At 41.0% G+C, this 16,231-nt stretch overlaps 1 protein-coding gene across 1 annotated transcript in view; it reads left to right on the top strand.

Moving 5' to 3' along the window:
- The window catches only part of LOC126335695 (protein Wnt-10b-like), a 537,337-nt gene that overhangs the window by 394,584 nt on the left and 126,522 nt on the right, over nt 1-16,231 (top strand). Inside the window, exons 3-4 of the mRNA XM_049999154.1 lie at nt 15,092-15,217; nt 15,266-15,429. Of these exons, the coding sequence (XP_049855111.1) occupies nt 15,092-15,217; nt 15,266-15,429 (290 nt within the window). The remainder of the gene's footprint in view (nt 1-15,091; nt 15,218-15,265; nt 15,430-16,231) is intronic.

Below are 16,231 nucleotides of genomic sequence, written 5' to 3'. Positions count from 1 at the left end.
GATCATTGCTTGTACAGCCCTGTCGCAGTGTCCGGAGCAAGTATGGTGGGTCTGACACACCGGTGTCAATGTGTTCTTTTTTCCATTTCCAGGAGTGTATCTTTGTATTTACCTGTTAAAAGCGTTTCTTCAGTACATCACATCATACAAGTGTTAATGGTACTAAAACGGAAGAAAGACTACTGTTTAACTTCCTGTTGACGAGGAGGTTCTTAACACGAGTAGTATGGCTGTGCAGCCATTGGTGCACAGTTCTAACTTTCGCCGATAGTTGGCAATACAGTCGCCGAAAAATCAAAGGTAGCGGTTGCGAGAGATTTAAAATTTCAAGATGGTGCTGGTGGGACACTTAAAAATATTGGCCATGGTGGCGGCAGGAAAATTTTTAAAAGAATGCAAGACGGCACTGTCGGAAAAATTTATAAAATTTTCTTTAACATTCATTAAAATGAAACATCCAATCACAGTCCAGTATTTTTGCCTAAATGAGAGTTGCCAAACGTATCTAAATTTTATGCCATCTTCAAAAGGTGCTATTGCAAATATTTCAAAAATGACATAAATTTCTTCACTTAAATTCCATACATTAGCATCACACACATACATATACACCCACATGTGTTCCACCTCTGTATTTCTCTCTCTCTCTCTCTCTCTGTGTGTGCTTTGTGTCATATACTGTACTGTACTGCCTCGTCAAATTTCCTCTTACATGTGTGTACACAGCATTAAAACATACGCAATGGGTGTAATTTATGGTGATTTTACATGTGTAATTCTGAAGATTAGATGGGTAGATCACATAACTAATGAGGAGGTATTGAATAGAATTGGGGAGAAGAGGAGCTTGCGGCACAACTTGAGTAGAAGAAGGGATCGATTGGTAGGACATGTTCTGAGGCATCAATTTAGCATTGGAGGGCAGCGTGGGGGGTAAAAATCGTAGAGGGAGACCAAGAGATAAATACACCAAGCAAATTCAGAAGGATGTAGGTTGAGTAGGTACTGGGAGATGAAGAAGCTTGCACAGGATAGAGTAGCGTGGAGAGCTGCATCAAACCAGTCTTAGGACTGAAGACCACAACAACAACAACAATTCTTTATCAAAGATAAGATGCATGTAACATTCTACCTCATCAGTAAATTTCATTTTGACGTGTGCTGTTTGATGCTTCTCTAAAAATGTTTATATCAAATTCTGAACCATCGTATCAGTAAATTTCATCTCTTTCCATGTTAAGCTCCTCTAACACTTATGAAATGTTTATCAAATATGGTACTGCCTTGTCAGATAATGCCATCTTCACCTCTCTTATGGTCCACTGATGAATAATAATTTTGTGTAATCTATTTGAAATAATTCTTTTCTAAATATGTGTAACTGATTTATAATCCCATTCCCTCTTCTTCATATCACTCTAAGCACATCTGCAATCCTAGTACCAGTTTTAGTCAATTTAGAGTGGCAACCCATGCACATTTGGACTAAACGTCAATTACGTCCTTATTAAAAGAATGGCAAAAATGAAATGATCGTGTGGCATTGGTAGCTGGGAGGCCCGATCCGGGGAGTTCGTTCACTAGGTACCACTGTTATTTCAGGCGATGCCTCCTTGGGAGACTTGCGCGTCGGTGATGATGAGACGATTATGAGGACAACACAAAACCCAGTACATGAGCAGACAAGATCTCCAACGCGGCCAGGAATCGAACCTAGGCCCACCGCATGGTAGACAACCACGATAGCACTCAGTTAAGCAGGTGGACAATACTACAGTAAAAAATATTGCAGAATGAAGCGATAAAAGAATAAACAAAGCAAACAAAAAACTTCTGCATACAAATTTATTACAAAAACATTAAATTTCTTACTTTCTTCATAAGCGCAATTAAACATATTTATTCATTTTCAAAATTTTTTAGAATATCGTCTGTTGTAAACAAAATATTATTATAGTTTGAGTACATATGTGAAACATCATCTGCACCTGATCCGATTTTAACTGCTGCATGTGCCTTAATAAAACCTGACACAGAGCGAATTGCATTGTGTGGATAAACAGCATAAATATGAATTCAAATGTAACCGACAATCTCTCAGCTTCTGTGATGATCAGATTGTAACATTGGAACTATAATTCTGCCTACATGTTCAATTCTTCTTTGAAATTTTCTGTGATCCTTTCCTATCTGTTCCCAAGATCCAGCTGTGCTGTCTGCTACGCTAAACACTACACAAACATTATGTAACCTGTTTCTACCAGATCTTCCGAGTTTGCGAAATGCAACGTTTATGGATGACTTACAGCTGATGAAATATTTTCGTGTACAACTTGCCATTCTGCAGATGAGTCTGTCATTTTATTTCCGACAGCTATTGTAAACTTCAAGCTATAATTGCTGATTCATGATCTTCCTCTTCAATGATTATAATCAGAAAAAATCGACTGCCGCTTTCAAAGTTTGCAAGAAAACTAATTGGTCTGCTAACTCGTTTGGGTTATTCCAATGGACATAGTCGATATGAGTTGATGATTTGTTGGACAATGTCTTCCAATCATGAAGATCAATTTCATTTTCTCTCTCTCCCAAGCCAATATTTGTCATCTCTCAATAATCATCTGCCTCTCTTATCTGTTGCATGCGTAACAATACTGGCGTATTAATAACACTGTTGGAACTTACTGGTCTATAAGAGAGGTAGTTCTGACAGTTTCAGCATAATTTTGAACAACTTGTGTTACATAACTATTTTATTAGATTTAATTTTAAACAATTGATAATATAAGCCCCTCATTCCCGAGTATCTTACACTGTGATTCATTGAATCATCCCCATTAATATCTATTGATTAATCACCTCTCAGCCACATTTCTGATATCGGATCAAATCTGGTGCTGTGGTCAGTACCACAGGTTTTCTCTATTGGTTTACTAAACAACGATGCTGCCAGTCTACCTCCTGTCTCTGCTATAATTTCGTGGCATAACTCTTCTTTACCTCTATCATCATCAATGTGATCATCGTTATTGTCATCATCTTCCTCATCACAGCCATCATCTTCTTCTCCACAACTGTTTCCACCTCCTTTTGTTTTCTGCGGCCCTAACGGCTTCATATTAGTCTCTCTTCTTCTTCTCTTTTCGAAATAACTGCCCATGATTAGTTTCTTTATCTGTTGTGAAACGGGCCTGATGGAAAGTTAAAGTGGATGCTTCTTGAATTGTCTCTTCAGACACAATTTAGCTTCAGCTGTTTTGACATAGTCATCTACAGCTTCTTGTGTGCAGGAAGGGGATAGTCATATTTTCTTTATAGATTCGATCTAATTCATTTTCACTTTTTAATTTGATCTGCAACGTACTAGAAGGTACAGCCTTTCTAATCGATAAACCTTCATCAATAGCTTGTTTTGCTTTTTACAAATCTTCCACAGTCCTTCTAGCCTTGGTTGTTTCACATATTTTCTAACGATCTGAAACATTTTTTATCTATCTGATATATTTTCTAACCATGTGAAAAAAATTGTTGCTATTGGATAATGATGGTCAGTTTACAGGGTGAGGCTGCCATTATCCACACCCCTTCCCCAGCAGAGTAGTGGGGAGTGATAATCAGTTCATTGGTCGGCTGCCATTACTCTATGTTCCTAAAACCCTTAATGAACAACTATGTGACTTAAATTATGGCTTATATTGATGCTGTGTAGTCATTAGTATGTTAGCAGAAGCAGTGAAACAGGTAATTAATTGAGGTCCTCGATGCGTTAGGCAACTGAGAGAAAAAAGATTTACGAATTAGACCTTCTGCACGAGTGATAAAATTCATTGTGTTTTTTCCTGTTGTTACAAATCGAGTTCTGGTCTCCTGTTGTGACAATTTATTTTTAAGGAACTTTTCCGTATAGGAAATACAAAGGACTCTGCGCTAAACTTTTACTAGATTCTATTGATGAGTCACATAGTCTTACATCAACTCCTAGCAGCATCAGTACTGCTTTCTGTTCACTGAGTATTGACCATTATACAGGATAGCATAGTTAGGAATACTGGTTGATTCGTGGCAGTGATGCTCGGCCATGTTATAAAAATATCTAATCCATGTTATAAAAATGTCTAATCAGCGTTAGCTGTGTTTACTGTTTGCAGTTCCCCCCCCCCCCCCCCCCCCCCTTTTGAGCCCTCTGAGGTTGTACTGAGTTTATGCAGTGACAGACATAGAGCAGAACTTTGAAATATTGAAAGGTCTTCATCACACATTTCCTTACTAAGCGTTATACATTTCAAAATTTCTTAATCAGACAGAATATATGGAATAAAGTGTTCAAAGGAATTAGCAATAGCAAATATATACATACTAACATAAGTCTGTATGTTAGTGAACCATACACAGGATTTTCAATTCATATTATACTCACATTTAAATCAGACTTTAGTAAAAGACTCACCTAAAGTGAGCACATATATCGAATATAAGACAGATCTCATCTCATTAAGGCACATTTGACAGTGGCCTTGTCTGTTCGAGGGGCATTGGCCATTGAAATGAAATCAAAGAGTAACTTAACGATGAAGCCATGCATAGCGATGAACTACATGTCAGAACATCGTGAACAGTTTGACAAAGAAAATTTTTTGTTACTTATACAAAGAAGAAAAACTGACATTAGATAAAATTCACATCTAAGTTTATTTTATTTATTTATTTATTTGACATCAGTCTTTTATACTATAGAGTTCCCCATGGTACTATGGAAGTTATTTCGTGATCGTGATGTCTTAACAGATGTCCTACCTTCCTGTCTTTTCTTCTTGTCTGTGTTTTACATGTATTATTTTACTCACCCATTCTTTGAAGAACCTTCTCATTCCTTACCTTATTAATTCGTCTACGTATATATAGCAAAAAATGTGCATCCTAAGGTACCATTGTGAACGACGTAGCAGAGATACTCATTAGCCAGTAATCAAAACAGAAGATATATTTGCAACCGTTAACTGGTTTAGTACAATGTAAACACAAAACGAATATAGATCACAAAATAAAATATAAGTTTTGAAAGAACAAGTTTCGAACCATCCCGAGCTGAAATTTTAAGTGCGTATGACTAAATTTAATTATATTACAATAGTCGAACATACAAAACATAACATACAAGAGAACAGTTTAGATAAGCCTAGATGATTTGTAACAACTTGAAATAAAATAGCAGCTAATATTACAGATAATGGGACATAGAGAACTGTAAATAGCACCACTGATATCGAACGTACTTGTTAGGCTGGTCTCTTGCCTCTTGCAAATTAAGTAGGCTGGTCCTTCACAAGGCCATATGATTAAGAATTCGATAAAAAAGTATTTCTTGTCTTTATAAGTTTAATACTAAACCCAATTTTCATCATAATTTGTTTCAAGGTGCAGTATTGAACATTACTTCAAAATCTAAATAGAGGAAGGACTGTCCTTTAATTTTCATTATTTCTGTATAAACTATACTGTCGCAATAATCAAACTCACCATTAAACATGATTATATCAATGCTGCACAGAACTGTCTTTACTAACATCTTTTTTACTAGCATTTTTAGGTAGATGAAAATGTGACAGACGTGTGTATTCAGTGATGTTGTAGGTCCCGCCAATTTATGTGACGTACGTTACACTTATTTACGTTTCGCATCAACTGTCAGTCTGCTTTAATCATCGATCCTCTGCAATTCTTCCTACATTTGGCTACAGTCTTCCGGCGTTTGCTGCCACCCTATAGAAAATAGCTTTGTCCACGAAAAGCCTTAAGGAGTTTCCAGCGTTATCAATTAGATAATAGCTGCAGAACATGAAGTAAGTGTCTCCTGTTTTCATTATATACAATCACAAAGCATTCTTTATAAATAATCGATCTAAGCAGATGTATCCCATTGAGATATCACTGTCAGAGGCTACAGTTTGCATACTGTAGTATTACATGTTGGTTTCCACCTTTTGTAAACAATGATTAGGCCTTATTTATAAGGGGTACCATAATTAATAGCGAGCCGGCCGCAGTGGTCTCGCGGTTCTAGGCGCGCAGTCCGGAACCGTGTGACTGCTACGGTCGCAGGTTCGAATCCTGCCTCCGGCATGGATGTGTGTAATGCCCTTAGGTTAGTTAGGTTTAAGTAGTTCTAAGTTCTAGGAGACTGATGACCACAGCTGTTTAGTCCCATAGTGCTCAGAGCCATTTGAATTAATAGCGAAAACTGACATGAACGAATATTTATAATCGTAAAAGCGAGGACGTTCCAGTAAACATTGGTCTGTAAACAAACTGTTTGAGAGATGACGGAGAATGTGTGGAGAAGAACGACCACAGACTTCAGTGCGAAGTATTGTATAAACATATGAGAAATGTAGACTTCCCGATCAACTTCCCATCGACATGCGCATATATTTTACACCAGCAGTGTACTTTAACAGCAAATACAATTCTGCTTCAGCATATTCAGTGTTACTATTTACTGCACACTCATGCCTATAAAAGCTGCTGATTTGTCTGGGGCAGTCAGCTGCAGCTCATAAATTGCTCGCGTTGCTTCACCATGCGTTACCTGACCTCTTGCAGCATCATAATATGTCTCAGAGTCAGACAGTACACTCCAAAGACTCGACAGTATACAGTAAAAAGTCTCGCGTACAGCGTACAGTGTTCAGTGTACTGGTGCGTTAATGTAAACCACACACAAAGCATTGCACGTTGAAGCGAATAGATCACTGGTAAAGCTGCTAGGAAAATTCATCTAAAAGAAATTCCTCCTGTGGCTCTGTTTCGAAGAATATGGGAATCTTGCCGAAAAAATCCCAACTGTGTGTGCAGAATATATTGGATAATATTGGATAAATAAGCAGCTTCTAGCCGTCGCAGCTGAATATATGGAGATGCGGGCAAGGTGCGGAAAGGTCCTCTTATACCGCACTACAATGGGCCATAAAAAATGTCGACCCTGCAGATTGATGCCAGGACCAGTTTATCATTTCAAAATCAGAACGCAGAATTCATAACTGCAAGGAAATTACTGTCTCACTATTACGATGCGTACGGTGTGTGTTCAGGTGGGTCCAAATCTACTAACGGCGCTGGTAGTGTCTAATGGGTACCCCCAGATAAACGAAAAGCATATAGGAGCTGGACCACGCTCCACTGTTATGGGGGCCGAGCTGATTGCCATCTGGAAGTCCTGATATTCGCACAGACGACCACAGCAGACACAGTAGTCATGATTTCTATTCGTGTTTCAGTCCTACAAGTGATTAGAAGACATCATAGCAGTTTAACCAACCCCATAGTTGCAGCAAATTATCGACGTTGTGTTTTAGAGTGCAGAAGAACTACCGCAACTTGCTGATGACATGGATGAAAGGCCGCTCTGGGATACTTGGATGTGAACAATTAGATGTCGTAGCAAAGAAAGCACCTCTACATGAAGCTATTAAAAATGATAAATTCCCTTTCACGGATGTGATAACCATACTCAGAAAGTGTTTTCGTCGTATTGGTAAGGTGATTGGTCAAGGACATCCAAAATCAAAGGCATTCACTAAGCCCTAAATCATACCACTATGCTAAGAATACGATTGCATAAGACACAAACTTCGAGAAGCGCAACTGAAATTTTATCAGTGGAAATTTAACAAACACCTCCCAACATAAGCACCACCCCTCTATGTGTTTGTGGAAAGGAAGAAGATACGAACCATCTGTTCCTCCAGTGTCCTCGGAACACATATCGCACAAACGTACTTGCAAATACTTGTAAGTTCCAAGCATCCTCCAAAAGTTATTACCATTCAACGACACAGCAACGTATAAAGTACTATATTCCCATATGTTACTCAGCAAGATAAGGAGCGCTCAGAGTATGTATGAATGTCACTATGACCCTCCTATATGTATGTGTCTGAATAGTACTGTATCTATACGTATGGCTGCATATCAAGCTCTCGCTGTTGTATACTATTCTCTATGTTCTGTCTAGATAATATTTAACGATCTAGACTAACATTCAATTACCTATCCACAGCTTTTCAAACAATTCTTACAGTAATTTAGCATATCTCAAATCCGTACCAACGGCACTTTATCACTTCTTACTGTGTTTTGCCAGTAGGATTTTTATAGCTTACTACCACTGGGTATCCAGTGTTACATATTCACCTTTGCTCACTCGTTTTAATATACTGTAGATGTGAAAATTGTTTTATTTCGGGATCTGCCTTGTTAAGCCGTTGTAACTTCGTTCCAAGACACTTAAACTAACGTATACTCTGAACTGGCAAAAACAAACCGTAGTATAACATTTCCCTTGTTGAGATGGCTGTATAGGCAATTTTCGTAACCCAATAAATTTAAAAAGAATTATGCCTGCCACTTTCGAGTGGAAGCCGTCAACGCGTGACGCTTGTTTGCAGATGCGATCCACGAACATGTATTCCCAGCCGCAAATATACACTAAACAGCTAGTATAAAAAGATTTATCTGTCAGTACATTAAACACATGATCTTATGAGGACATGGCAATAAGTCGAAACCAATAATATCACGTCTGATCTATTAAAGGGAGTTCATCTTGAATTATAGTAGCAGAGTGCGTGTGCTCAAGCTGCTTCTACTGCAGCCAGTGAAAAACAACGTTCTGTCATCTATGAGGGCCACTCAGTAAATAATGCAACACATTTCCTTTCTGAAAGCAGGTTGGTTTTATTCAGGATTCCGATGCACCATATCATTCATCACTCTTTTGGCTGCAAAATCCTATTTTCTAACACTCTCTCCATTCAGTGGACGGTCTTACGTCACCATGGTACCACTCTAATGGTAGACATCGGAGCCAGTGTCTTGCTGCATCTTCATTCGCGTACTGCTTCCCGTGGAGTGCATTCTTCATTGGGGCAAACAGATGGAAGTCGGAAGGTACGACAACCCAACAGTTTTGAGTACCCCAACTGTTGGACAAGTGTATCAACACTACTAACGGAGATGTCCAGTTGAGCAGCAAGGTTTCTGATCATGATCCGTCGATTACTTCGAATGAGAGCGTCTGCACGTTTCAGGATTGCAGGAGTCATAACTTCGTGCGGCCAGCTGACACGTGGGAGATCGGACAAATTTGTGCGACCTTGTTCCGGTGGTGACAGACACCTCGTTCAACCACTACTCGCGCTTTTGTTCACTGTCTGATCTCTGTAAACATTTTGCAAACGCCTATGAATGTCTTCAATGCTCTGCTACTCCACCAAAAGAAACTCAATGACAGCTCTCTACTTCGAACCCGCCTCCGTTACAGATGCAATTTTGAAGGCCACCACCTAACGGGAACTCACGAAACTAAAGAGCTTAAGCGGTAATACTCTACGATATCCCACCAATTCCAAATTTTTTCAGTCGAAATTGGTCGGGTAAAATATGTTGCATGACTTTTTGAACCCCCCTCGTAATATGGCCACTGTACGCATAGGACTATACCAACACAACAAACCACAACTTGGTTCTATACCAGGATATTTTAGTGCTATCTAACTAGGAAAGCTATAGAACAAGTTAAGGATCTTGTAAGGAGAGTCAAGTCTGCTTTTAACAAAACAATTGTTTTCTCAAAGGTTGAACAGGATTAGTCAGAAGTTATTTGCGTTGTACAGAATTGTAATTTTTGCCTTTAACCGACAGAAGTTATAAGAATCTTACTTCTTCTTAATTAAATGACGCAAGAATCATACAAAAATGAACAGTGAAATAAAATAAATTGAACCTCGAATTAAGTTAAGAAAGTGGATCAAACTAACATTGCGGAACAAACACTGTGGAAAGGAGACTGCGTGGAGTTTTTAAGCAACAACCTACACATATCTGTGCAGTTCTCCCAAATAAAGGCAATTCAGAAACTACGTCAGCAACTTACGTTGCACAACCAAAACATATGACAAGCTAACTGCCCAGGCCAGCCTCTGTGACCGAGAGGTTCTAGGAGCTTCATTCCGGAACTCCACTGCTGCTACGGTCGCAGGTTCGAATCCTGCCTCGGTCATGGATGTCTGTGGTGTCCTTAGGTTAGTTAGGTTTAAGGAGTTCTAAGTCTAGGGGACCGATGATCTCTGATGTTAAGTCCCATAGTACTTGGAGCCATTTGAGCCATTTTTTGAACTGCCCAGATGATGGATCACGCAACTGTGGATTACGAATTCTTACCTCCGCTCCAAGTCAACAGAGTGCTGTAAAACAGACACAGATGGTCATCACCCCGCCTCTGTGTCGAATTACGATCGCTTGTCTCAAAACTCCGCCTCCTACTCACAAAAGTCTTCCTTCTTCCTGCCCAACTTCCAGCATCTGAAGAAGCACAGGCGGAGAGGCTGACTCTATACTATTGCTAACATGATGACCAACAAATACCAGAAAAATTTCGAAAGATCTGAGGAAAGACAAACTTCGCCTTCTCTGCAACTTTGTGCAGTTGATTCTCGACTGAAACAGAGGTATTTTCGATTGGTCGGTTCGTCTGTTCCCTGCGAAATGCAAACAGACACAAACTCATCTACATCTACATATATACTCCGCTAGCCACCAAGCGGTGTGTGGTGGAAGGCACAATTCGCGCCAAAGTCATATTTCCCTCCCTCTGTTCCACTCGCGGATCGCACGAGAGAAAAACGACTGTCTGAACGCGCCAGTAAGAGTTCTAATTTCCCTTATCTCTGAATGGTGTTCATTGTGCGATTTGAAAGTTGGCGGTAATAATATATGCTCTACATCCTCGGCTAAGATCGGATTTAGGAATTTAGTGAGCAGCCCCTTCCATTTAGCGCGTCGTCTATCTGCAAATGTATCCCACTTCTAACTTTCTGGGAGATTTGTAACGCTCTCGCTATGGCCAGATGTACCAGTCACGAACCTTGCTGCTCTTCTTTGGACCTTCTCATACTCTTGAATTAGACCCAACTGGGAAGGGTCCCACACAGACAAAAAATAAGACTGGTCGAACTAACGTACTGTAAGCAATTTCCTTTGTTGAAGTACTGCTTCGCTTCAGGATTCTACCAAGAAAGCGCAATCTAAAGTTCGCCTTGCCCGTTAGTTGCGTAATCTTATCATTCCATTTGAGATCATTTCGAATAGTCACACCCAGATACTTGACGGCCGTTACCGCTTCCAAAGACTGGGCATTTATTTTGTACTCGTAATTAAAGGGGATTTTCGCCTTGTTATATGCAGTAGGTTACACTTACTAATATTGAGAGATAAATGCCAGTCATTACGCCACGCATATATTTTCTGCAAATCCTCGTTGGTTTGTTCACAGCTTTCGTGTGATGCTACTTTCCTGTAGACTACAGCATCATCGGAAAACAGTCTAATGCCGCTGTCAATACCATCATACAGGTCGTTTATGCAAATCGTAAAAAGCAGCGGACCTATTATGCCGCCCTGGGGCACACCTGAAGTTACGCTTGTTTCTGTTGAAACTCATAGGTTGAATTAAGTTTCTGGTTCGAAAACAGAAGTTTCGCTCCAACACTTCTACCACCCCAATACGTCCGGCCTTAAGCAGCGCACACAGAGAATCCATATTATTGTACACACTTTATCTCCAAGGGTTGTCGGGACCGACGCGACGTTGCTGCCTTCTTTCGCCCCGCTTGCCAATATACAAAAGTTACGATGAGGTCATTCAGACTGATGGCATATCTCGGCCCCCATATTGGGGGCGTGGTTGACGTAGTGGGAGATTTACCGACGGCTCTCTGTCGCTACAACAAGCCACGCCATCCCGATGCCAAGCTTTTCTCCCGTCAGACGTGACCCAACTATCGACGCAAAATGGATAAATATTCTGGCCCTGAAATGAATATATATCGCATAGAGATGTGTGACATTACTGCCACACCATGACAGAAAAATATAATAGAAGAAACTATTTGCGTCAGCTTGAAGCGACTGTAGTTGCTTCACGCCCATGTTCTAATATTTTTATTTCGAGAGTGTCTCTACAATCATCTCCTGAAGTAGTTAAGACCTCTCGACAAACGCCTAAGATTCCCAAGTATGAAGTAAGTCGAATGCTTCAAGTTATGGAGGCAGTAAGCAAATGGGATACCCAATGTAAGTACCGGTGTGATAGTCGTGGTTCCACAGGAAGTACTTTGAATAATAGAACCACGGACAGATCAAGAAGCAGAAGGATGGAGTTGGTCATTTTTCTTTGTGGAAAGGAGTATAACTGAAGAAAATGGATGCAGCGCTGACAATTGGCCAGAAATCAAGAGGCCAAATTGCGTGGAAGAGAAAGGCAAAATACGTCTTTTACAGAGGCATAATAAAAAGGATTATGCTCTCATTTTTGTATTAGTATTGCTGTAATTACTGTACTACAGTTAGGAAAACGAATATCGTGTCACGCAGTCTAAAATTGAAAGTAAAATTGGAAAAAATTACACCTGGACGTGGACTCGACCTCTTGAAATTGAGTACTTGAACTCAAAACGCTATCCACTGCTCCAACTGGACGGCAGACCTACACAGAACTGAATGTAGACAGTTGTCACACGTATTACTACAGTGTTACCATACTGCTTTTCCTTGACGTCCATTTTCTACTGAAAATATTCACGTAACAAAAGTATGTTACAGACTTTTCCTTATCTTTTCTTAGTGTACAAGAAATCACGCCGTAACGTCGGAATGTGCGAGTTTATGCTCACGCTGTGCACCGTTATTAGGTAGCGCTACAGTCGCTGGCGAGTACAATGAGGGTAAAGTGCACTTACTGACGTCTCCATAGAAAGACATAGCGCATCTGTCTTCATGACGGACGCGACTTCACGAGACAATGGACGCTTAACAGCTGTCCACAGCTCATGAAGACTGTCGCAGGGGCTGCTCACACTATTAACACAGATTCCTGGGTGTATTCAATGGAAAAGTGAGCAGATATAAAGCCAAATGTCTTCATGTTCGCGGAGTGTTCGTCGAAAACTTCAGAATCGGTTCTGCTGCAAGTCTTTCGTCTTCAAGACTAGTACGTTTCCATTTAATTAGACTTTAGTTAGCAATATACAATTTGCAATCTTCACGTTGGAAAGATGTTCCAAATGGTGTCCTTCTGTGAGGTTTGGAAGAACCATTTACGTTGTGATGGATTACTTAGGGAGAGTATCCCAAATAAAAACTATTCTATTTTTTATGACGTCATATGAAAGTGATATTTTGAATGATATAAATTCCTGGAATCAAATGGTCCAAATGGCTCTGAGCAGTATTGGACTTCACATCTGAGGTCATCAGTCCCCTAGAACTTAGAACTACTTAAACCTAACGAACCTAAGGACATCACACACATCCATGCCCGAAGCAGGATTAGAACCTGCGACCATAGCAGCAGCGCGGTTCTAGACTGAAGCGCCTAGAACCCCTCTGCCACAGCGGCCGGCAGAAACTAGTCGCCCGTCGAAGCATTATAAAGACCTAATTTCACAGACAGTGAAAAAGGTTCGAATGAGCAACTCAAGATTCAAAACGATGATGATCGTTTTTTTCGATATTCATGGCATTGTGTAATTTCACTGTGTTCCTAAAGGTCAGACTATTAATAAACATTACTACCTTGAGTTTCTTGCGCAACTCTGTGAGAAACTAAATGAAAACGACCTAAATTTTGGAAAAATAAGTCACGGATTTCGCATCAGAACAACGCACAATCGTACCACCCTGTCTGTTAAGGGGTTTCTAGCGAAGTGAAGCAACCCAGAGTTAGACCATCTACCTTATTCTCCTGACATAGCACCGTGTGACTTTTCTCTTTTCTCCAAGTTCAATCTGCATTAAAAGAACAAGATTTCAGTCCGTTGAAGCAGCGAAATAAAAGCGGCACGCTTCACGGAGGGATTCGCAGAGGAAGACTTCCAGTACTGTTTCCACCAATAAAAGTTTTCATGGAGCGATGTATGGATAGACAAGGCGAGTGTACTTAGAATTATGATAGCTAAATGTGTATTTTTTGAAATAAAATGTTTTACAGCAATAGCAGCAGGATTTTATAGCCACACTTCGTATACGACTTATTTACACCAAATTCAGTAGATAAAGAACCACGAACCGAAGTAAATTGTTGAGACATGTAGACCAAATATATTTATTTCACTCAGCAGTGGCTTCATTTCAAAGTTTATGGCAGTAATTGGAATTAGAAATGCGTCTCTCTCGTTCCAGTCCTCTAAAATCGTCTGATATTTTTTTTTTTCTTTTTTAGTAGCGGCCATTGTTTCCGCTTTCATGTGGAGACCATCTGAGACTTCCTGAGTGCATGATGACAGGTTCCTCTATGGAAATATGGCCACTTCTAGAAAGCAATAACTTGAAACATTGCGCTTTCTCCCTCTTGCTTCCGATTTCGAAGTTTTTCTTTTTTTTTTTTAGCATCATTACTTACCGATGTTCGCGAAAACTTTAATTTTGTTTATTATAATCACTGAAACATTCCAACTTCTTGTCTGAGTGTAAGTCTGGCAATACTCCGCTGTTTGCACCTTTCCGCCGGCCGCGGTGGTCTCGCGGTTCTAGGCGCGCAGTCCTGAACCGTGCGACTGCTACGGTCGCAGGTTCGAATCCTGCCTCGGGCATGGATGTGTGTGATGTCCTTAGGTTAGTTAGGTTTAAGTAGTTCTAAGTTCTTGGGGACTAATGAGCACAGCAGTTGAGTCCCATAGTGCTCTGAGCCATTTTTTTTTTTTTGCACGTTTCCATTTCATAACTGGTTTCTTCCAGTTTTGGGCTACCCCTTCCCTTAGCTGGATTAGGACACAGTATCGGGAAAGACAAGCAGCATTTTCGTAACACTGAGATAAAACAGCTGAAGGACTGAAGAGTAAATGTGTATGCTGTCTACCATATGAGTACCTCTGATATCGGGTATAGGGGATATTGGATTCATGGTTTGTACACAGCTCGCATGGTACACTGACTCAAGAAACGGAATTTCAGAAACAATACTTTTATGGAAAAAATGAAGCCGCCTGCTTGCCAAGCGAGCAGTAACGTGTACGGAGTCCGGGCGCACCTGTTGCAGGGTACCGCGAGTCGGCGTTCGCGTACGCCATCTCGGCGGCCGGGGTGGCGCACGCGGTGGCGCGTGCCTGCAGCCTGGGACGCCTGCTCGAGTGCGCATGCGCCGCGCCGGGCGGCCGGCGCCGAGGCGGGAGGCGGCGCGGGGGCGGCGGCGGCGGCGGCGGCGGCGGCGGCCGGGGGCGGCTGGGCGGCGCGGCCACCAGCCAGTGGCAGTGGGGCGGCTGCTCGCACAACATCGACTTCGGCGTCCGCTTCTCGCGGCTCTTCCTCGACGTGAGGGAGCGCGCGGGCGACCTGCAGTCGCGGATCAACCTGCACAACAACCAGGCCGGCCGCCTCGTGAGTACCGACAAGCAGCTGTGCGAGACTCGCAGAAGGCGCTGCGCTACACGCTGCCACTATGCGGGACACGTTAACGCAATTTTAAATAATATACGAAAATAAAAGACTGGAATACTCTATTTCAAATCCTGAAGATGTCAGGGGTAAAATACGGGGAGCGAAAGGCTATTTACAATTTGTACAGAAACCAGATGGCAGTTATAAGAGTCTAGGGCATGAAAGGGAAGCAGTGGTTGGGAAGGGAGTGAGACAGGGTTGTAGCGTCTCCCCGATGTTATTCAATCTGTATATTGAGCAAGCAGTAAAGGAAACAAAAGAAAAATTTGGAGAAAGAATTAAACTCCATAGAGAGGAAATAAAAACTTTCAGGTTCGCCGATGACATTGTAATTGTGTCAGAGACAGCATAGGACCTGGAAGAGCAGCTGAACGGAATGGGCACTGTCTTGAAAGGAGGGTATAAGATGAACATCAACAAAAGCAAAACGAGGATAATGGAATGTAGTCGAATTAAGTCTGGTGATGCTGAGGGAATTAGATTAGGAAATGAGACACTTAAAGCAGTAAATGAGTTCTGCTACTTGGGAAGCCAAATAACTGATGATGGTCGAGGTAGAGAGGATATAAAATGTAGACTGACAATGGCAAGGAAAGAGTTTCTAAAGAAGAGAAATTTGTTAACATCGAGTATAGATTTAAGTGTGAGGATGTCGTTTCTGAAAGTATTTGTGTGGAGTGTAGCTATGTATGGAAGTGAAACGTGGACGAAGTGGTGCTACATAAGAATGCTCAAGATTAGA

Source organism: Schistocerca gregaria, chromosome 2 (assembly GCF_023897955.1).
Source record: "Schistocerca gregaria isolate iqSchGreg1 chromosome 2, iqSchGreg1.2, whole genome shotgun sequence".
NCBI lineage: Eukaryota > Metazoa > Arthropoda > Insecta > Orthoptera > Acrididae > Schistocerca > Schistocerca gregaria.
Note: the sequence above shows the minus strand (reverse complement) of the source record. Positions and strands in the feature narration are given on the sequence as shown.